We start from the raw sequence: 23319 nt of genomic DNA, 5'->3' as shown, positions 1-23319 counted from the left end.
TTGCAAATTTATCTTTTTTAAAAAAACTTTTTAAATTTTATACATATAATTCTTGTTTTATTTTCACAAATACAAACACATTTAGAAAATAATTGTATATACTCACTATAGAAAACCTAGGGAAAAAATAATTATAAAGAAGATAAAATATTCCATAATCTGTTCTGGGGAGAACTAACATTTGCTGTATTTCCTTTTGGTCTTTTTTAAAAATTTGATTCTCATATACACACATGTGTGTACACACACACTCATGAACATACAGCTAATTGGGCTCATACTATTATAGCAGATTTAGTTTCGTATCTCCTACTTTTACTTTACATTACGTCATAATTTTTTATGGCATCGAAATCATTTGAAAATAATTTTAATGGCTATTTAATACTCTATTGTATTGCTATTACATAATTTAACTGTGCACTTGGGTGTTTTGATTGTTACATTATTAAGTAAAAAAAAAAAAACTGAGAATAAGTTTATGCATAAATCTTTGTACAAATCACTCATTTCTTTAGGTTAGATTCTCCGAAATTGAATTACTAGGTCAAAGGGCATGAAAATTTAAAAATACTAAACCTACTGCCAAATTGCTTTTCATAAAGATTAGACTAATTAACATTCTCACCTGCAGTGATTGTGCCTGTCTTAGTGTGTCCTTCGTAACAGTGAATATTATTTTTTTATCTTTACTTGTTTGATAAGCAAAAGTATTTAATTTGTATTTCTTTAATTACTAGTAAGAGTGAACACTTCATATACTCATTTCCATTTCAGTTTCTTCTGTGAATTGTAATTTGGTTCATCTATTCTCATTTTTATTTGGGTCTTAACATTTTTATTATTTTTGTTGTTGTTTAGGGTTTTTCATTTATCTGGGGAAGGGAGTATATATAGGTTTTTATTAGGCCACATTGAATGAGTGGAAAGTATACAAGGAGTTTAAACTGGTATTTTAAATGCCTATTGTTATGAGAAACCAGAATTTGTAAATTGATGAAGCAGCACTGCAAAATGGAAAGGGTGCTGGCTTGAGAGTCAGGATTCCTAACTTGGTTTTGAAAATCAGCCACTTAGGTTATCTTAGGTAAGTCATTTATCCTCTCTGAACCTCATCTGTGAAAATGAGAGATTTGGGCTCTTGATCCCAAAGTCTATATATCCTCTGTGCTGAAAGGATGACTTTGAGCCCCGGCTCACTAGACATTCTGAAATTATTTTCTACCTCATTCCTAACCCTTCACCCGTTTTAGATACATGGAGCCTGAGGAAAGAAAGGCTGAGTGCAGTAAAGACATTTTCCACAGAGATAGCAAGGCTTAATGGAGTCTGGGGGCAATTTAAAGTGTTTGTGCCCTCAGGACAATAGAAGTTGCAAAGATTGGTATTTTTTAGGTACTCCCAGGTTGACAATTAATGGTAAAATAAGTGCTAAGAGCCCTGCTGATCTATGCCACGAAACCCCATCATTTCTAGTGAATGTAAGTAAGGCAAGTTTCATTTTGTGACAAGAGCTTTAAGTTGCCAAGCCAAGTCATTTAACAACTTTCACTATTCCATACAGAAACTGTTCTCAGTGTTTTTCTTTGTGATTTGTGTAAGCTTTTCATTTTAAAAATAGTAATTCTTTGTCCTTTGGTCAAATGTTTAACTAGTTATTTGTCTTTTAATTTCATAGATGTTACTTTTTTGTAGATCCTTTTCTTTGGGAATTCTCCTTTTGCTTTTATGCTTAAAAGTCTTTTGCCATCCAGAGATGGATTAAGGATTCACTTCAATTTCCTTCTAATTTTTATGGTTTTACTTTTTATATTTAATTCTTTAATTTGTCTTGAGTTTACTTTGGAATACCAAACTAGGATGTTTAGTGTCTTTGCATATCTCTGAGTTCCAGATCCATATTTCCAACTACCTGGTAGACCATGTGGTTAGTCCCTATATACCAGGTACCTAGTTTTTCTAAGGAGAAAGCTTGAAGTTGTCTTGAACACTTCAGTCCTCTCCTCCTACATTTAATAACGGGTTTGATAAATTCTGCCCCAACAGTGATAATGCCTCTTTCATCAGTCTTCTAATTCAGATTCCCCTTTTTTGCTAGAGTCTTTGAACAATCCGTACAGTTGGCTTCAGTTTTTCCCTTACAGTCCAGAGTAGTCATAAAAAAAAAAATAAAAAGAACACTGATTTTCAAAGTATAGTGCTCTTGATTATCTGTTTCAGAATCACCTGGGGTGTTGGTTAAAAAGGTAGATTCTCAGGTCCCACCTAGACCAACAAATCCATATATATGGGGGAATGGGGCCTAGGAATTTGCAGTTTTAACAAATACCTCAAGAGATTCATTTACATACTTAAGGGAAACCACCAATGCTTAAGTCAGTTAAATCTAGTGTCTCTGTATGCCATTCAAGACCCCCACTCCCACACCCTGACAGCTTATTTTTCCAGGCTTATCTCCCACATCACTACCCACCCACCTGGCATTGTAGTTATGTAATGATTCGTGTTTTCCTGGACCCACCCTGTCTTTTCCTGCCTCTGTGCCTTTGCTCATGCAGTTCCTACAACCTCATGCTCCTTCTCCTCCCCTCCCACTCCTGCTGAAATCTCTTCCCATAAGAGCTCAAATAAAATGCTACTTTAAAAAAATAAAGCCTTTTCTAATTTCTCCTACTTGAAACAGTGGCTCCCTCCTCCGTCTTCACTTAGCACTTTTTTTTCTTTATTTTTTAATCTTAACGTCACTATTTACGAATTATTGCTTCCTTAAAAGATTATAAACCTTCTAAGTGTGAGAACCTGGCCTTTTCATTTTGTGGCCATTATACACATAATAAGCGGTTAAATACCAGAGCACATGAAATATATCTCATCTTGCAAACACTATTATTTAACAGTGTCTGGCTTCACATCACACTTAGAATAGCATTAAAATCTTTACCATTGCTTATAAATCCTTACTTAATCCGGCTGCCATTCATCTGTCATCATCTCATACTTCTCATTCACTCCTTAGCCATATTATTCCTGCCTCAGGGCCTTTGCATCTGCTATTTTCGCTACCTAGAAAACTCCCACATCACTTCTCTTCACCTGGCTGGCTGCCTCTTTCCCATCATTCAGTTTTCAGCTCAAATGTCATTCGGTCAAAGAGCCCTTCCCTGACCACTATCTAAAGCATCTGCCCCCTTTCCTACCACCCCTCCTGTTACTCTCTTTGTATTTCCTTCATGGCACTAATCACAGTATTTAACTCTCCTGTTTCCTCAGTAGAATGGAAGCTTCATGAGAACAGAGACCTTGTCTGTTACTTTTAAGGTTATATCTTTAACAAATAGAGCATATTTGATATTTGACACTTGGTAAGTGCTCAATAAATATTTATTGAATGAATTAATAAGCCTTGAGGATATACTTCTTACTTTAACAAGTTTTGTTTTGGTTTGCAATCCAAAGCTTTGTTGTTGTTGTTGTTTTTAAAGGGACAACAGCTGAGGTAGTTCCATCAGGGTTCAAATCAGGTGGCAGTCTCTGAGGATTTCTGAGGTTTGAATCCTGTGATAGCCAGGATTAGTTTCATCTGAGTGCAAGTTTTCTAGGATATTCCTGGGATCCAGGCCACTTTTACTACCTGTCAGCCTCCACCTCCAGAGTTATTTCTGCTGGCCAATACTAGTCTAGCAGTGCTCATTACATTTTTAAAAGCGAGTATAGAAACACTAAAATCCAACTGACTAGAATCCTCCAGCAACTAGAATTTTTCTCCTCTGGGAGAAAAATAAGAAAGCTATGGAGAATCTTCAAGGAAAGAGTATTTTCGTTATACTTACTACATACTCTAAAATAGGGCAGTGTATTGATTAGAAAGATTTTCAGGAACAGCTTTAAACAAGGGGTTTCTTGTTAACATCTAGTTGAACCAAGACAATGTAACTAATCAGTTCTAATTTCTTCCTATTTCTCTTCATTGGGTAGACTTATTTTTTAATTCCATTTTTTTCCTCAAGACTGGCCTAAAATTTTATTTAAAAAAATAATAGTTTTTATAGAAATTTACAGTTTTCAAAGTATTTTTATCCTCTTATTTAATCTTCATAACCATCCCATGTGAATTGTTATGTTTTTGAGATGAAGAATCTGAGACCCAGAGAAAATGACTTTCCCATGCCAACTAAAAGACCACTACTCAACAAATGCCTCTCCATAACTTTCTTAAACAGCACCATAATTTGATATAATTTTTAGAAGGTAAACATTAAAATTTAATTAAAACACTAACAATATGTTTGTGAGCAGTCCTTATTAAGAAATAAGATCAATAGCATCAGTTAAGATTAGCAGAATTTTATCACTTCTGTGGCTGTGTGATTTGGTAATTCTTTGTGACCAGCTTCATCTGTACTTGTCCTTGATTAAAGCATTGTTCGATGTTAGCTTCTCAGATTTTGACAAAAAGAAAAGATTAGAGAACTTGCCTAGAAAGGAGTCACTTTTCAGTAAACACGTTTTAATTCTCCTGCTTGAAGGGATTGGTTAAATTGATCTGAACTGGCTTTTCAGATTGAGCAAGACCTGAAAAAAACAAAGCATCTAAAATTTCAGATAAGAAGAGTGGAAGCCAGGCCCTTCCTGGAAATGGCCAGGAGTGAAACTAAGAAGCCCTGTATTTGGAGAAAACTTGATTAATTATTAAGGACAAAAGATTGGTATAAGGTGGTTATATCTTTAACGGAAGCAGACTTTTTAAATTGTTTATATTTGTTCTGCTTTGACATTGTAAAGAAGACTCTTTCATTAGCCAGTTTGTCTTAATTAAGCATGTAATTAGCAAGACCTATGAGCATATACTTCATAGACAGATATCCAATTATGTAGATGGACCTTTGTTGAAATATGTGGCTACTGAGAACGAGCATAATATTCTTTTGCATTTGTATAACAGGTATTTATTGAGCCCTTACAAGGTACCAGGCACTGAGATTTGATGCATCTGATGATAAAGTGTAGAATAGTACAAAGGTTAAAAGAGAAACAGGCTGTTCAGAGTAAATTTATGCTTTGCATAATGGCGGCAATCCACCCTCCATTTCTACATTCTTTTTCCAATTACCTAACGCTTTTTCTCTACTTTTCCTCTAAATTTGAAGTTACTGACATAATTATCCATTTTTGTACTTACTGAAAGAGATTATCCTTACTATATGAAAAAATACTGGAAAAGCCCTCACTGCATTAGATTGTTTGCCCTTATAATGAGTTAATTATCAACTGTGGGGGAAGGGGAAAGGGAAGGGGAAGGAAGGAAGAACCAAGTGAATATATAACAAATTAGATTTGAGAGAGAGGTAGAATTAAATTTAGATTAGATCTGATAATTCCTTAATTTAAAAAAAAAAAAAGATTAGAAAGGTTCTTGGGTGGTTCTTCGTGACCTAAAAATTTTAGACCAAAGTCAGTTTTTAAAGGCTATAAGTGGAGGTTACCCTTTTTAACTGTTGAAATAAGATATGTAAAAATTACTACAATTATGTAAAAGCTATTTTTGGTTTCAAAAGTACAAGAAGACAAGATATTCAAGTGAATGAATAATGTACTAGAAACCATAGGAAGATAATAGTTATATCATCTTTGACTTAGAGTTTTTACAGAGGTATTGAGAACACCTAAAATTTGGCCCTTACAAGGTATAATTTGAGAGAGACTTAGACTTTTTGATACAGAGAAATGGCGTCACAGTTTTGAGTAGATCTGGTGTTCCTGGTGGTCACTACCAGTTTCTCAGAGATGACATTAGAGATACTCTTTTATTAATTGGTGATTTAACAAAAATAAGTTGACCCTGAAATGCAGTGTACACTGAAACTGTATTTCTGGTTTATTCTGTGTGCTAGAGATATTTGTTTCCATGCCAGCCTTCTAAAAAATGAATAAGAGCTAACATTTATTTAACCTGTCTGGGCCACAGTTTCTTCATCTATAAGGTGGGACAATATTCTGAGTGTGTTACTATGAGGATTAATAAGTTTATATATGCAAAACAGTATCTGACATATGGTAAATGATGACATATGGTAGATGATGAGGATAAGACTCAGAATAATTTCCTAATGTTACTCAGTAAGTAAATGGTAGACTGAAGATGTAGACCTGAGCTGAAAGGAAGCTGGGGCAGTCAGCTTAGATGTGGAACAGGCTGGGGCATCTGGCCCAGCCTTTACCATTTCTAGTTTCGAGACACTTAAGACTGGGCCAGATCACCCCCAGAAATCAGGAAGATGTGTTTTGCAGTAAGTCATTAGAACATTAGGGTTTGTCAGATTGTTTCAAATCCTGTCTCTGCCTCTTACTAACTGTGTGACCTTGAGCAAGCTATTTCACCTTTCTGAGCCTCGGTTTCTTCCTCTGTAAGATGAAAATAATAATATTTGTTTCATGGTATCATAGGATTAACTGAAAAAGATCAAATAGAATGAATCACCTTGCATATGACCAGTGCTCAATAACTGATCCCAGGCTTATGCTAAAGTGGTCCAAACTTTTGCCTGGTTCTGACACAGTTCACCTAGATGATGGGTGATTAGGGTCGGTGTCTGCCTCCCTGCTCTTACTTAATATCCCTGGGATCAAGCCAAAACTAAACTCCTAAAGCTATTTTTATATTGGAATCATAGGGGACCCTTTTCAGAAAAATTCGATGTGTTTAGATTCTATACGAGAGATTCAGATTCCAAAGGTGATCCTGATATTCAGAGCACCGCCCCCTTTCACCCACCCCCACACAAATGAGAGACATTAGACTAGCTAGTTAAGGGTAGCAGCTGGAGTACCACCCCAAATAGTGATCTTAATGCATGGATTGTCATGTAGTGTCAGTCAGGCTTCTCAGAGGGCTGTGCTCTGGTGGGAATATGAATGAGCAGTCAAGGGGTGGATGCCCTACAAAAGGGAACCAGGGGTGGATACCTTACAAAAGGAAACTCTCCAGAAAGGAGGATCTCATCTGTGTAGTCAAGCAACATTTCTATTGGAAAGAATATTAATGAGATCTGGATAGGAATCAGACACCAGGAAAGACAGCTGCTGTGAGAGGCAATTTGAATTGTACAAGGAGTTACACATGATATTCAGAAGTCCTTGTGCAATTTTAAAAAGTAATTAAGTTGTAGAGATAATAAACAATTTATAAATGACATTAAAAAGTAAATGTAGTTTCAAAAAATAAATGTATTGAGTGGCCAAGTTGAAAATATACTCAACTTTCCCCATGATTAAAGGAATAGAAACTGAAACAATAATGTACCATTTTTCACACATCTAGTAGATTGGGAAAAATAAAATAACAATGCTCAATATTGACAAGGATGTGGAGACAAGGATGTGGAGAATAGGCTTTCTCATATAGCTCATGGTTCAAATATAAATGGATGCAAAAATATATATAAATTAATGCAACTTTTTTGGAGGAACATTTGGGAATGTCTGTTAAAATTTTTAACACACAGGCCTTTTGAACTAGAAATGCTGTTTCTAGGAGTTTACACCGGAAATGCACACCTCTATGAAGGCAAGAGTAGGAGCGTGTTCATTGCAATCTTGTTCTTAATAATGAAGATCCTAAAGCAACCTAAATGTTCATTGACAGGGGGCTGATTAAATAAGTTATAGACTGTTTTGGAGGAAATATTATTAAGTGGTCCCAAAAGGTTGAGGTAGATCTATATGTCCTGATGTGGAAAGATGTCCAAGGAGAAATAAATAGTTGCTGGACAACACCTTAATATAAGACAACAGTAATTTTTTAAAAAATATGCATTTATGCATGATGTATGTTAATATCTCTGTGCCTCATTTTTCTTATTTGTAAAATAGGCATCATAATAATATTTACCTCGAGTTATTGTGAAGATGAAATGAGATTATGTAGACTGCTTAGAACAGTGACTGGCACACAGTGTCATATATTTGCTATTATTTTTATTATCACATATAGGCAATATCAGAAAGCTTATACTCTAAACAATGACAGAGGTTTCTTTTGGGAGGTAGAATGGGCTCAGGGGAAGGGGTGGACAATAGCAGGCAGAGACTTCTGCTTCTTATTGTTTACGATGAGCAGGCCTGTCCCTTGACTAATCACCCTGGTGAAGAAATGGTGAAGAAAATGACAGCTCTGGTTTGGAGTGCTTGTCGAGACCTGCAGAGGAGAGGTTCCCCAAAGGAAAGGAGGAGGTTGAAGGAGCATGGTGGTATGGGGAGATGGAGGGATGCTGACGGATTCCACCTTGGCTGCAGAAGCTCTTTTTGAAAACTACTGACCTATTAAAGATCAAAATTTTTTTAATTGCACAAGGACCTTATAAAGACCCAACATTTATATTTGGACTTATCTTTTTTGCACTTTAGTAATGTTTATACTAAAGAAATGATTTATGTTTAATTTGACTTTTGAATAAAAACTACAAAATAATAGCTCAAAGTGGCTAAAATATCGAAAAAGAGATGGTAGTTTTTCTAATAATTATAAAATAAAATTTCAGTGTTTTAAAGAGGCCACTAATTTCTTTTCAACTAGTGTTACTACCTGTTATATGATATTATAGAGAGAATAATTTATGCACTAAAAATGTCAGCTGAAGCAAATATTACATTTATGAATTATTTTTTATCAGAGCCTTATGACATAGTCCTTGTTAAGACAATATGACATGCAAACTAAGCTAAGCTCAAATATGTGTTCTGTTAACTAAACCTTTAGAATAATGTTTATTGACTGTGTCTTAGACACAGAGGCATGCAAAGGCTGACAAGACTGGTTCTGACCTCAAGCAGTGTATCAGGCACTGTTTTGCATTTATTATCTCCTTTTTTTTTAGAATGACCCCCTCATTTTACATAGAAGTATAATACAGGTCGCCATGTGTCTTGTTGACATCAGAATCGGAATTGGCTGCTATTTCTACGATACTGCTCCCCCTCCAATCCAAATAATCATGATGTGAAGATGGGCGATGTGAGCATTGTGTCGGAGGCACACTGAGAGTTCCTAGGACCTCAGTGATCATCTATTATCCCATCTAATGACTTTCAAACTATAATTTTTTAAATAGCAGTTTTATTGAAATATAATTCATACACCATACAACTTACGTATTTAAAATATGCAATTCAGTGGTTTTTGGCATATTCAGCGATCGCTGACCACAATCAATTTTATAACATTTTTATCACCTCCCCCCCGCCGCCAAAAAAACATACCCATTAGCAGTCAGTAGTTCTGTACACCCTCAGTCTCCCCGCACACCCCACCATGGCCAAGGGCTAGACAACCACTAATCTTTCTATTTCTATAGATTCGCTTATTCTGGACATTTTATATACGTGGAATCATACAATATGTGATCTATTATGACTGGTTTCTTTCACTTGGCATAATTTTTCAAAGTTCATATTGTAGCCTGTATCAGTACTTCATTCCTTTTCACAGCCAAATAATATATGTACTTTTATATGGATAGACCACATTTTGTTTATTCATTCATCAGTAGATGAACATTTGGAATGTTTCCACTTTGGGATCATTGTGAATATAATACTTTATGAACATTCATGTACAAGTTTTTATATGGACATGTGTTTTCATTTCTCTTGGAGATACACATACTCACACATACATAGGTAGGAGTGGAATTGCTAGGTCATACAATAATTACATGTTTAAACTTTTGAGGAACTGCCAACTATTTTCTGAAGCAACTGCATCATTTGACATTCCCATCAGCAGTGTATGAAGGTTTCAGTTTCTCTACATCCTCACCAGCACTTGTCAAACTATAATTTTTTAACCACACTCCACAATAAGAAATAGTTTACATTCTTACCCAGTTTATATACATACAAATAACTGAAACAAAAGCTTTATAAAAGACTTCCTATGCTATGTGTGATGCACTCTGACATTTTCTATTTCATTCTATTTCATTAACACAAATAAACATGCTTTCACAATTCACGAATTGTGACCTGCATTTAGAAAAACTCCAGGCCGTATTAACCCCTTCATTTTACATAAGAAGAAATTGAGGCCCTAAGAGATGACTTGTTCAGCATATGATACTGCTAATTAATGACATATTAAAGATTAGAACCCAAGCTTGCTGGCTTTCTGCTTAAACTTTGACAACTCAATAAATTATAATTGCCCTCATATTCAATAGATAAAAATAAATAGGAATTTCTATTCAGATATCATTTTTTTGACCTCATAGATTTTTCTCAAGCAGTATTTTAAATTCAGCAACAAACCAAACTAGAAAATAAAAAGGAATAAAAAGAACTCACTTTTATTTTATTATCATGAGTCATTGGTCTACACAATGATTTTGTGCCTTCTGGGCAGGGAAGTTAGATGTAAACCTAGATGATGGGTAACAAATATATCAGTTCAGTGTCCAGATTCATTTTTGTCTAAACCTTAGTCTGCCTTTAAAAGGCAGTCATTTTCCTACACAGCCAAATTTGAATGGCAATATAAAATTTGAAGTGGGAAATAGAAAAATGCTGCTGTTTTTCCATTTTTTTTAGAATACATAGAAGTCTTAACCCCTTTTATTTCAGTATTTTCAACATGTGATGGGGAAACCTCTGACACTACAGTCACTTCAAGGTTCTTGTTAAAATGTGGTTTTCCTCGGCCCTCCTCCAGACCTAATGAGTAGCAGTAGTGGCATGGGGCCTAGAAATCTGTATTTTAAACTTCCTAGGTGATTCTTATATACACTCAAGGCTGTGACCTACTGAATTAAGTTTTTTTACCCCCTTTTGTTTCTCATCTTAACTCCCTTTTAGGTTATAGATTTACTACCTGAAATTTTGTTACCTGAAAAGCTAAATAGTTATTTGAAAGAATTAGCATTTGTAAGAAAACACCTGAACTATGCCAACAGAGAGAGTTAACTAAAACAACCTGTATTAATAAGGTTCAGTTTTATTCTGGAGTTTAGTGCTAGAGACTTTTGATGGCTACATCTATGTATGGGTTTCCCATAATTTGGAATGATTTGTTTTGGAATAAACAAACACAACCCACTGTCTTCTTTCATTTTCTTTTCCCACAAAGTACTAGTCTATAAATTGAGCTAAATTTAACAAATGATTTCAGATACCATCTATTCCTCTCTTTATTTAACAAATATTTGAGTGTCCACCATGTGCTAGACACTGTTCTGAGAGTTAAAATACAGTATGATTAAAAATAATAATCATCATAGTAGTAGTATTAGTAGTAGTAGTAGTAATACAATGCGATCAGTGTTAGGATTAGGTCTAGTACTTTAGGAACTTAAGAGGAACCTCCTAGCCCAGGTTTGGGGGTTCCAGGAAGGTACTTATAGGAAAGTGTCTTCTAAGCTGGGACATGTAGCGTAAGTCCAGGGGAAGGTCTAAAGCATTTTTAGACAGAGTGAGGAGTATGTATGGAGAAAGGCTAGGTAGGGATAAAGAGAGAGAAAGTGGACCTGCCTAAAGATGTGAGAAAAAGTTTATACAAAGTTCACATGTGAAAGAAAATAAAAGGCGTGTGTGAAACAATACTTATTGATTGAAGACAGTAATAATAAAGATTTATCGAGCATTTGTTAGGTGCTAGGTTATGTTGACCCCTGGGAATTTGGTCATTGTTAACAATTTTCTTATTGTCTAGGATACATGTTTCTACAGGGACCTGGCTAAATGTCTTCCAAGAACAGTAGCAGTGATTATTTTACATGCCTACACACTTGACTGTCACCATGTTGCTGAATAATAGATAATGAGCCTTTTATGTATAGTATTTTAAATTATTTAGTGTTTCCATTTTTTTTTTCATATCACTTATCTCAGAGTTTGAATAAGCTAACATTACTAATTCACAGTTCTGAAAAATGATATATGCTTTCTTGACGACTTGTTTTGGACTGCATAATAAGCATTCATTTTTTTTGTACTGATAGTATTTTGGATAAAATTTATACCTTTAGCCAATTTCATTCAAAACAAATTTGTAGAGTTCCTTCTATTTAGAAAGCAATATACTAGATGCTGTCCCTTGACCTCAAGAATCTTTCTATCAAGTAGGACTGATAAAATTATAATAAGGCAGGGGAAGTGACCTATACTAGTTGGGAATAGGAATACAGCAGTTCAGGAAAGGATTTTTTGAGGCGGTAGTCTTTCCCCTTGAGTCTTAAAAGGTGAGATTAAGGAAGGGATAGCACTGATAGCTAGAATGAAAATAAATATGATGTATCAAGGTAGTAGATACTGGTAATGGCATAATTTTGGAGATTCTAGACTCCTTTTCATGTCAAAATTCTATAGAATTAGTTTCCTCACTATCAGAGAAAGAAGTTACAAATAAAAGGGAATATGTACTAGAAAGACTCTTGCGATGCTTGAATGAAGTCACAAGTATCATTATGAATTTAGAGTTAAAAATATATGCATATACAGATAGGTAGAAATAGAGATAAACATAGAAATATAGATATGTATATATACATGGGTTAATTTACACACATATATTTCTTGTTCTGTCCTTTAAGAGAGCCTAGAAGTAGTGATATCTGAGTAGCATGAGTACACCAGTGCCCAGATCTGTTTTCTCCAGTAAAAGGAACCAGGGCTTCTTGGAGAAGTGGTTGATTCCAGGGCTGGGCAGGGCAAGTGCAAGATAAATATGGAACATTTTATAGTGCCAGAAAGTGAGGAAGTGCTAAAACAAAACAAAATTGGTGGCATGTTGGAAGGACACTAGAGCCAAGATGAAAGAGCTCCAAATGGCCAAAGCTGGAACAATTTGAGCATAAATAAGTAACCTGGGGAATAAAATAAATATCCATGAGTCTATACTAATATAAGGTGATCGAATAAATAAGTGAAGATAAAGGACAATTCTTTCTTATAGAATTCCAATTAAAAATGTAACAGGAAGGAAGGCAGTAGAAAATCACCATTAGAATACCACAGTAATAATTGCTGAAGGCAAGATCCACCCATGAATGCTAAAATTAATGAGTAAAAGTTTAAGGTGGAACAGGGTTAAAATATCTCCCGTGAGATATTTATGGATCATAAATGGGAAAAAGTAGTAACTTTACAGTGGAGAAACCTGGCAGACACCACCTTAACCAAGTGATCAAGGTTCACATCGCCAGTAATAAGAAATCAGTTTCATGTACCCTCTGATAGGATGAAGTAAGGAAAGCACATTAGCTCTGTCTTATTTTCCCCCAAATTCTATAACTTCAGTCTAATCTGAGAAAAAAAAAATTTTTTTTTTTATTTTGAGCATTGCGAGATCTTCCAGGCTCATCTTTATTTGCCTTGCACCAGCTCTGGAAACAACCATTTCTCTAAGGAACTCTGGTTCTTTTTATTGAAGAAACCAAGAAACCCTAATTGAGAGACATTCTATGTAATGTCTGACCAGTACTCTTCGTAAGTGTCAAGGTCATGAAAGTCAAGGAGAAACAACTGTTATAAATCGGAGAAGACTTAATGAAGGCATGACAGCTAATTTCAGTGCAGGATCCCAGAACAGAAAAAAGACATTAGTGGAAAAACTGGTAGGATTTGAATAAAGTCTGTAGTTGAGTTAATAGTTTTGTGTCGATGTTTATGTCTTAATTTTAATAATCGTGTTGTAGTAATGTAAGGTAAATCAAGGTGAAATGTATATGGGAACTTTTGTACTATCTTTGCAATTCTGTGTAAGTCTAAAGTTACTTCAAAATAAAAGATTTAAAAAGATATTAACTTTCAAAAATTTTTCAAGTATGTGAATTTAGTTACTATTTTTAATACAAAAATATACCCTTAGAAATAAATGTAGTTTGTATTCCAAAAAAAAAAATAATTGTAGGCACAATATTGCATATTGTTCTTGTTTAAAATTTCCCTTTGCACCTTAAAGTTTTTTAGGTTGTTTTTTTTCCTTTTAATTGGTTGCTCCCTTTTACCTGTTGACATTCAAATGGGAAAGAGTTCTTGGTTAAATAAAAACAAAACAAAACTTTTTTTTTATGCCTACAGCACCTGGTCTTCCTAGGTGGTCTCCCATCCAAGTACTGACCAGACCCAACCCAGCTTAGCATCCAAGATCAGACATCGGGCTTGTTCAAGGTGGCATGGCCATAGACAGTGGACTGTGGATCCACTGGGGCATGAACCCAGGACCTTCTACATGTAAAGCAGACGTGCTAACTGCTCCACTATGCAACCACGTCCAAAAAACAAACTTTAAAGCTCTATAATTTATTTCTGAAAAAACATTTTTTCTTAACAAGTGAGTTTGTACAATTGACATGAACAACGCAGAAGTTAAAGAAGCTGTGCATTCTAGACTACATACAACCTTTTTAGACCCCCGTGCAGTCTAAAATCTGCATATAACTTTGACTTCCTAAAAACTACTAATAGACTACTGTTGACTGGAAGAAAGTCTCACCAATAACATGAGCAGTTGATTAACATAAATTTTGTATGTTATATGTATTGTATATTCTTACAATAAAGTAAGCTAGAGAAAAGAAAATGTTATTAAGAAAGTCATAAGAAAGAGAAAATACATTTACGATATTTATTTGAAAAAAAATCCACATGTAAGTGGACCTGCACAATTCAAACTCATATTGTTCATGGGTCAACTGTACTTCGTTCTCTTTAATTTTTTTGAGGCTGCATCCAGGCAAACTATGCCTCTTAAACAAGTAGCCACCTCAGGAGAAAAAAAAAGGGAAAGAGAGAAAGATAGAGAGATGACTGACGTTGGATTTATAAGAACAGGATTCAGGGATTTAAAAAAGCTCATGTGCTTTTGTCCCAGCTGGTTTCTGGGAGCCAATTCACTTGGTGAGATGTCTATATTAAAGGTTTAAGTCTTATTATTAAAATAGGCTTCCTGAAGTAGCTACAGACCTCACCGTAAACAATTGCAATCGCTTCAGGAAGCAGATACCTGGGGCCAGATATCCCAGTGAGTCATTGCCCAGCCCTTAAACTTTCAGGGACCTTTGTTCAGAGATCTTTATCTCCAGGCTACAGCTCACCCATAGGAGCTACCTAGTATAATAAAAAGAACTTTGAACTGAGAACTAGAACTCTGGCTCTCATGCTAACTAGCTAGTGAGTTTGGGAAATTACTGGACTTTATGTGGCTCAGTTCCCTTACTGTAAAAAGGGATTTGATTACTTGATTTCTAAGCTGCTCTCTTAAAAATCTGCCATGCGTATCTAAAGCCAAAAACATCTTCCTTTTAGCAAATGATTTCCCTTTCTTTGTATCTCTTTTGTACTTGTTATACCATCGTCCTTATAGTCTCTGAGGCTTTTTGTTATATCCATTTCCTTAAACTCTTGCACACAACTGTTAAACATTCCAGCAGTTCTTCCTTCACAGTTGAAGTGGTAGTAGAATAAATATGACCTAAGAGGTTAGGTTTAGAATTTTGTCAGTGTAAGAAACGTCCAAACCTGTAGAGTACTTTTGTAAGAGTGCATTTGAGCCAAACCGATGACAATTGCCATGAAGCAAATCTCAAATGCTCCAGAGAATGACAGTTTTGCAGTTTCTGTATGTATTTGAAACATAAGGAAGATAACAGGAAGGTGGGAGAAAGCAAGATGGTAATTGGATTACAGGATAGTTAAGGTTATGTGCTCTCTTGAGGATGGTTACCCTATGGTTACCCCTTGGAAAGGTATTACTTATGGTGTTTCAAGGTGTGTTAACCTAGATGCACAAGAACAATGAACAGGGCTTGTTTAAAAACCTTTTAGTAAAGATGTTAGGCCTGGGGCATAATTACCCAGCATGACCTGCCCAGTTAGGAATTTTTGGTCCGATCACCCAGTGAGGTTACTTTCCCCAGAACCCTTTTTTCATCCACAGTCTGAAATACTGGGTTCTGCCTTGAACGTATATTAGCTACGTGACCTTAGGCAAATTATTAAACCTCAATGAGCCATATTTTTAAAAATGGAAATTCTACTAGTCCATCTCCAGGATTGCAATGATGTTGAGTTAAGTGCCCAATAAGTGATAGCTGCTGTTATTATTTGTATATGGCAGTGCAGTGGATTAGATCTTAAAGTCTACAGGGCCTCTGGAAATAATATATTCAAGGATACTGTAGCAGCTCAGATTGAATATCTCCTTCTGGGTGGGTCTTCCCAGGTATTGGTACATGCCTGTTTCACTCTTAACAGGATTTCTAAGGTTAAGGACATTGTCCTTAAGTCTGAATATGGGACTCTCATTTGAGAGCAGGTAAGTGGGGGAAATATCACAGCTTTAATGCAAGCCCACAAAAGTCAAGATACAATGAAGAGTATTTCAAGCAGGCCCAAGGTAACTAAGTATCTCTGAAAGAACAAATGATTATCTCTGATGTGCATCATTCTGGGAAGACGCTTGCCACTATACTCTTACTGAAAGATAATTTATATGAGTTTGCAGCTAGAGGTTTCAGAGATTTTGCTACCCAATTTTCTACTTTGGCTTAAAGTGATAGTTTTAATCATGATTCATTACTTGTAGTGGAAAGAAAATTGACTTTGGAATCAAACAGAATATGGATTTCAATCCCAGCCCTGCTACTGTATAGCCAAGTCATCATTGTAAAGTTATTTAAATCTCTGAATCTCAGTTTCTTGATCATAAATATGATAATAAAACCAATCTTGTAAAGCGATTTTACAAGCGGTTTATGTAAGATATGTACTTCACATAAGTAGACGTTTTAAAATGTTCATTTTCCTGCAAGAGTCTGATTTTTAACCTTAGTCTTGAATTTCTAGCTTCCTGTTGTATATCACTAGCGTTTTTATAGCTGATGTGTATATCTCTATGTATAAAGTAAAACTCATCATTCTTCCTTTTCTTCCTGTATTTACTCTCCATTAATGGCATAAGTATTCACCATTATTTAAGTTTGATGATTCCATCTTTAATTCCTAAGTCTATTTTATTCTAAGAACTGTCACTTCTCTTTCCACCTTTCTATTCCCACCTATTCTAATTTAAACCTCGATTACCTCTCACTTAGACAGTTTTAAGATCTTCTGGATTAGTGAGTTAGACTTTAGTCTTCTCCTCTGTTATCAGGTTACACACTGCTACAGAATCCTCTTTTAAAACATTACTCTTATTATGTTTCTTGCTTTTTCAGAAACTTTCTGTGTTCCAACACAGAGACTGTGAGTAATCCACTACAGAGTTGTTCTGTTCTTACAAATGTGTATATTGAGGCTCAGGGAAATTATTTTTTCATTTACCATAAAGGTCTCACATGTGATAGACAGTGGCACCTTAAGACTAGACCTCATCTCAGCTCACTCACAGGTTAGTTCTCTCCACTATTGGAATATGGCCCAAACTCCTTAGCATAGGTTTTAAGGCTCTTCCCATTCTATCTTTCCATAGCTTATTTTCAACTTCTCTTGCACCTAGAGTCTAACACCATTGAAGTCTCCTGTGCTATTTCACCTCTGTAACGGTGTAATGTTGTTCCTCTTACCTGAGATGCACTTTCCTCCTCCTCCCTTCACTTGTTGAAATTCTGCCCATTCCTAAATCCTAAGTCAATTTGATATCTTTTCCCTTCCTGCCCACCAAGCCAGAAAATCAGGTCATGCACTCCTAGACCATGCATTGCCTCTAACTACATTCTGCTGTCTGCTGTAATTATTTGTGTACAGGTTAGCAAGCCCAGTAGATCATGCACATTATTTGTACACCCTGTGGGAAACAGTTACTCTATATACCCTGTGGGAAACAGTTACTCAGTAACCTGGTACCAGGTGATTTTTACCTTTTCTGTTTCATAGGGTACTAATCACATTGCTAAGAAATAATAGTATGCTTCTGTGAAGAGAAGTGTGGTCAGAGTATGAGCCCCCTCATTCCTCAAGTATAAAGTGTGCTTCCCCTAGCCTTATTTATACCAAGATAGATGTGATAACTTTTCTTAACTTCCTGGCCAAGAGTAATCAAGACCATGGAATAAGACTTTGGCATTAAACTCTTTTCTTTCTCACACTCCGTCCCCCAAATGTCAGAAGAACTGACATTTATACTCACACCTATACTGGAAGCGTACTTGTACCAAATAATGTCTTAAAGTGTTGGTCAGTATTTCCTAAACTAGGCTAAAAGGGTGATTAGTGTGGTTTTACATAATTAAGTTTAGATGAATTGTTTGTTGTTTCAGTATCTTTTTCTTGTTAAAGAAAAGGCCGACCATGTTCAGGGGGTTTGTCAGTTACAAACTGGAAAGCAAATAGAGAAATATCATATATTATTTGTTACATTCAGATTTATTTCACAGAACATGTACAGAATTAATGTTATTTTATCCAGGAAGAAGAGATAAAAAACGTTCATTGCTTACTTATTCTATGTCAAGGTCTTTTCTTTTTTATATTATTTATCGTCACAAAGATACTATGAAGTAAGTACTATTATTATGAGTAAGAAATCTAAGTTTTAGGGATGAGCACACAGCTTCAAGTGATGGGGCCAACACTCCCACTTAGATGCATCTGTCTCTAATGCCAGAGCTCCTTACCATTAGAGGGCTCTATGTTACCTTCCAACTTGGGGATTAAAACAAACAAACAAAAATAACAAAACCAGTATTGTTTTTAGATAAGGCTTTAGTTGGAAGAACAAGTACTACATGTGGGAAAGTAGTGTCATCTTTTAGGATTGCTTATAACTCACTTTGCATCACAGGACTTTTAGTGTGAAATGGAAGCCCAGGTTGCTTGCGTAACACACCATGTGTTCTGCTGTTGTCAAGGCTGTTGAAAGCAGGACCTGCTTCTACCTGATCATTTATGCTCTGTGGTTGTCAAGAGAACTACAAGTAGTACTTTCATCGATATTTTTCACTCTTCACATAAGGAAACTATTGACTCATTTCTAATCTCACCTCTTTTGGCCGAATGTTAGAACTCCTTTGGTAATTACTTGGGGCAAAAAATAAACAATCCAGGATAGGGACTAGGTTATGTCAAGGGCATGGCTTTATGCAGTCTTTGACTTGAAGGGATTTTATTTTATTTTTTTATTTTTTATTAAAAAAAATTTTTTTAAATTAAGTTTATTGGGGTAACATTGGTTAATACAGAAGGTATTTTAGGAAAGCACTTAAGTACAGAGGTTTTATTCTCCTGAATTTAAAGTTCATTATACTTCCCCAAAATGTTAAAAGGCTTTAAAATAGTAAAAATTATAACAAAAGACAATACTAATATACTTAAATCCTCTTAATACTATTGTAACATACCTAGTATTTTAAATATATTATCTCCTTAAATTCACATCAAAACTTTTATAAAGATAGGTGTTATTCTCATTTTCCAGCTGAAGAAACTAAAACTGAAAAGATAATAAGATTTGTTCAAGGTAACAAAGTTATGATTTCAACTAAAGTCTACCTTATCTTAAAGCCTTCACTCTTTACATTATCTCATGCTGTGTCCCCAACTGTCTTCACAACAATAAGATGTCAGTGCTACAGAGCTTGGGGAGAGAAGGCAGCCAAAAGAAACTTGGACGTAGGTAGAACCTAATTTGGACCTGAGTCTACAGAGATGCTGATTGTACCTCCCCTGGGATGTAACTCAGAAGAGTGGAACATTTCACTTCAAATGTGACTGGAACAGACTTAAGTTCAAGGAAAGGTCGATTGATGTTTGCACAGTAGGGTCAGTCATAAAATGATGGAACTGGAAGGGACCTTACAGATCATCTATTCTAACCTTCTCATTTTACAGGAAACTACAACCCAAAGGTATTGAATCATTCAACCAAGATTACAGTTTTTGAGAGAACTGGTAGAGGAGTGTGGTATGCTGATCTAGGGCTCTGCTCTCTCACTTACACGACACCACTGCCAGTGCTTGGATGCTAGAGAATCCTCTTCTGTGTCTAATATTCTGACTTTCTTTATTACATAGGTATTTCAGTATCTATAGACAAGATGGAATCAACTCCATTTAATAGACAGCAATGGACTTCACTGTCATTGAGGGTAACAGCCAAAGAACTTTCTCTTGTCAACAAGAACAAGTCATCGGCTATCGTAGAAATATTCTCCAAGTAAGTGCTCATTCTGATCCAAAAGGACCATCTGCCTCGAGTAAACATTGCCGCCTGTCAGAGAAATTAGTAAAGGAAGTAGATGATGTAAAATGGCTTTATGGAGCACCTTCTGAATTTTAAGGACCTTGTATGGCACTGTGGAGGAGGAGGATGATAATAATCAGGAGATACATTTTCTGTCTTTGAATTTTTGTTTAGTTGGGGGGAAAAGTTGCAAATACAAAAGATAACTATAAAATACATAATTATTAAGCAAAATGCCAGCAAGTCCAAAAGGAAGAGGAGTGAGAAGTAGATATAGAATAAGAGAGAGAGTGGGCAGAAGCTAGTTGGGAAAGCTTCCTGACTGAGATGAGTTTTGAGGCAGGTTTTGATTTAGTTAAAGGGAATGTAAAGTATACTCTCTACCTGCATTGTCCAATATGGTAGCCATTACATATACGGCTATTTAAATTTAATTAAAATTAAATATTTGAAATTCAATTAATCAGCTGCACTAGCCATAATTCAAGTGTCTAAAAGCTACACATAGCTAGCTAGAGGTGGCTACCATATTGGACATCACAGAAACATTTCACCATTGCATAAAGTTTTGTTGAACATTGCAAACTTTGTAGGTAAACTACAGCCCTCTGGCTACGTTTTAGTAAATAAAGGTTTACTGGAACACAGCCATGTCCATTTGTGTATTGTCTGTGGCTGCTTTCATGCTACAACAGCAGAGTTGCTATAGACCATATGGCCCTCAAAGTCTAAAATATTTACTATCTGGCCCTGTAAGAAAAAGATTGCCGATCCCTGCTCTAGACCATGAGTTCTTTGATATGAGAGCCCTTTCCTGCTTATTTTGTATCCCTAGTGTGTAGCACGGTGACTGGAACATAGCAGACACTCAACAAATGTTGAAGGAATGGTGTTTGTAAATAATATACCACAATAGTAAATACACTGACTTCACTCAAATAGAGATACCATAGTGGGGAGGCGCTTAGGGCAGGTGGTAGGTTTACCTTGCTAGTAGAATTTGTTAATTAATAGGAAGCTGCAATACATTTAAGAGAAGGAAGATAGTAACGATTTGAAGACAGTGATTCTGGGAGCTGTATCTAAGATACAGTCGATTACCAGTAAGCAGTTTCTGTAATCTACAGTGTCACCTTTTCTTCAATAACAATTCCATCAAGCACTTGTCATGTGGAAAACACTGCCCTTCCAAACAGTTGACCTTCGTTATCACTTAAGGTAGAGTGGTGATGGGGTGAGACTACCTAGCCCTTTTATCTTCCACATTATGCATTTTATATTGCTGCAATTATATGTCAAACATGTATTGTTCTTATCAAAAAAAAGAAAATCAATAAAGATACTTCAGAAAAAAAATAAAGGAGATTGAGATCTGGAAAGCTATTAAGACATAATCTCTGACCTCAAGGAACTTAACAGTATAGTTTAGTATAATTTATATAGTAGAGGACATCCCCAAACTTCATTTTAAGAATAACATGGTGTTCCGGTTATCTATGTTGCACGAAAAAAAAAATCTTCAAAATTTAATGGCTTAAAATAATGACAACATTTATTTTGCTTATAAATCTCCAGTGCGGGCAGCACTTGCCCCCACTCCCTTTTGCATCAGCCACGGTGGCTCAAAGACAGAGGGCCATAGCTATCTAAAGGCTCACTGAACTCACAAGTGAGACAGTTGATGCTGGCAGTCATCTGGGCTCTCAGTTGGGGCCCTGGTCGGAACACCTACACATGGCTTTTCCATGTGGCTGCTCGGCTTGGTTGGCTGGGTTCCAAGGGCAAGTGTCCAGACACGGAGGGGGAACAAAGGAGGAAGGGAGTCAGGGTCAGAGAATTGCCTTTTATGACCTAGCCCTCAGAAGTTATACATTTTTGCCACATTTCTTCATTCGAAGGAAATCACTAATGCTGGCTCATATTCAGAGGGAGAGGAATTTGACTTTACTTTTTGATGAGAGGAATATCAAAGATTTTTTTGGACATGTTTTGAAACCATCCTATATGTCATCCCAGTGCCCCCCACCCTGAAGTTTCTTATGTGTCTGAGATGCACCCCAGGAATCTGTGTTTTTAACAAGTATCAAGGGTGATTTTTACCTTCCGGGAAATTTAGGAAGCATTGGTAGTGGAAGAGATGGACTTATGAACTCAAAGCAGTGAACTTCAACATAAAGCAGAATGATAGGTTCAAGCAAAGGATTGTAGAAACTGAACATAAATAAAGAGAATAGGAAAGTAAGCAGTCTGGCATGGAGAAATATAAAAAGGAGAAAGGACTGGTATGGTTCAGTTAGGGCCAGATGGAAGGCCTCGAATGCCATGCTAAGTTTAGGATTTAGTTAGATAAACAATGGAAACAATTGAAAGTTTTCATGCAGGGAGAATGACATGATCAGATTTGCATTTTAGAAAGATGCTTCTGGCAATAGTTAAAGGTATACTGGAAAGTTGAGAGATAACATGGAGACAAGTCATGAGGTTTTCTTGAGAACCCAAGTGAAAGCTGTTGAGGGTGGAGGGCAACAGGAATGGAAAGGAAGTGAAGGATTTGAGACAGTGTTGAGATGTGATTAATGGGACTTGGAAACTCCCTGTTCTGCAGAGAAACTTCTCCACATTCTTACCCTTTTCACCCTCCCTAGCTCCACCTCTCTTCAGCTGAACTTGGCTTTCTCTTGACATGTATTCTGTCTCTGAGTAGTGGCTGCCTGCCTTTCTGCACATTTTTCTTCCCTAAAATGTTTTGGGGCCAGGAGTCTGGGATGCTATTCTCCTACATTTCCACTATTATTTCCCTTCCCTTGTTTTTTGTGCCTTGTTCTAAAATACTAAACCCTTGCTTTGAGGCTCACATCTAACTATACTATACTCTTCTTCATTGCAGTGGGGTGCCAGCCTCCAGGCCAAACTCCTTGCCTTCACTGGGGAGAATAGCTTCTAGTTCCATTCTTTTCTCAGTGTTTCTCAGTGGGGGTGCTGTTAGCATTTTGAATGAGGCAGATTTTCCTTGTGCAGGATGTTCATCATCTTACTTTTTTCCAAATGCTAGTAGCACCTCATGACATGGTGACAACCCCAAAAGAAAAAAGGTATGGAGGAGAAACTCCAATAGTATTTCTGCACTTTTCTACATGTCCCCTGGGCCAATA

The 23319-nt window shown here is 36.0% G+C and overlaps 1 protein-coding gene and 1 pseudogene across 1 annotated transcript in view; one reads left to right on the top strand and one right to left on the bottom strand.

Moving 5' to 3' along the window:
• LIMA1 (LIM domain and actin binding 1) overlaps window positions 1-23319 on the top strand; it is a 74813-nt gene that overhangs the window by 3928 nt on the left and 47566 nt on the right. Inside the window, exon 2 of the mRNA XM_011368318.2 lies at window positions 19999-20140. Coding sequence (XP_011366620.1) covers window positions 20022-20140 — 119 coding nt within the window. The 5' untranslated portion in view covers window positions 19999-20021. The remainder of the gene's footprint in view (window positions 1-19998; window positions 20141-23319) is intronic.
• Window positions 14059-14174, bottom strand: LOC111744802 (annotated as a pseudogene).

The sequence above is a fragment of the Pteropus vampyrus genome, unplaced genomic scaffold, assembly GCF_000151845.1.
Source record: "Pteropus vampyrus isolate Shadow unplaced genomic scaffold, Pvam_2.0 Scaffold140, whole genome shotgun sequence".
NCBI lineage: Eukaryota > Metazoa > Chordata > Mammalia > Chiroptera > Pteropodidae > Pteropus > Pteropus vampyrus.
Note: the sequence above shows the minus strand (reverse complement) of the source record. Positions and strands in the feature narration are given on the sequence as shown.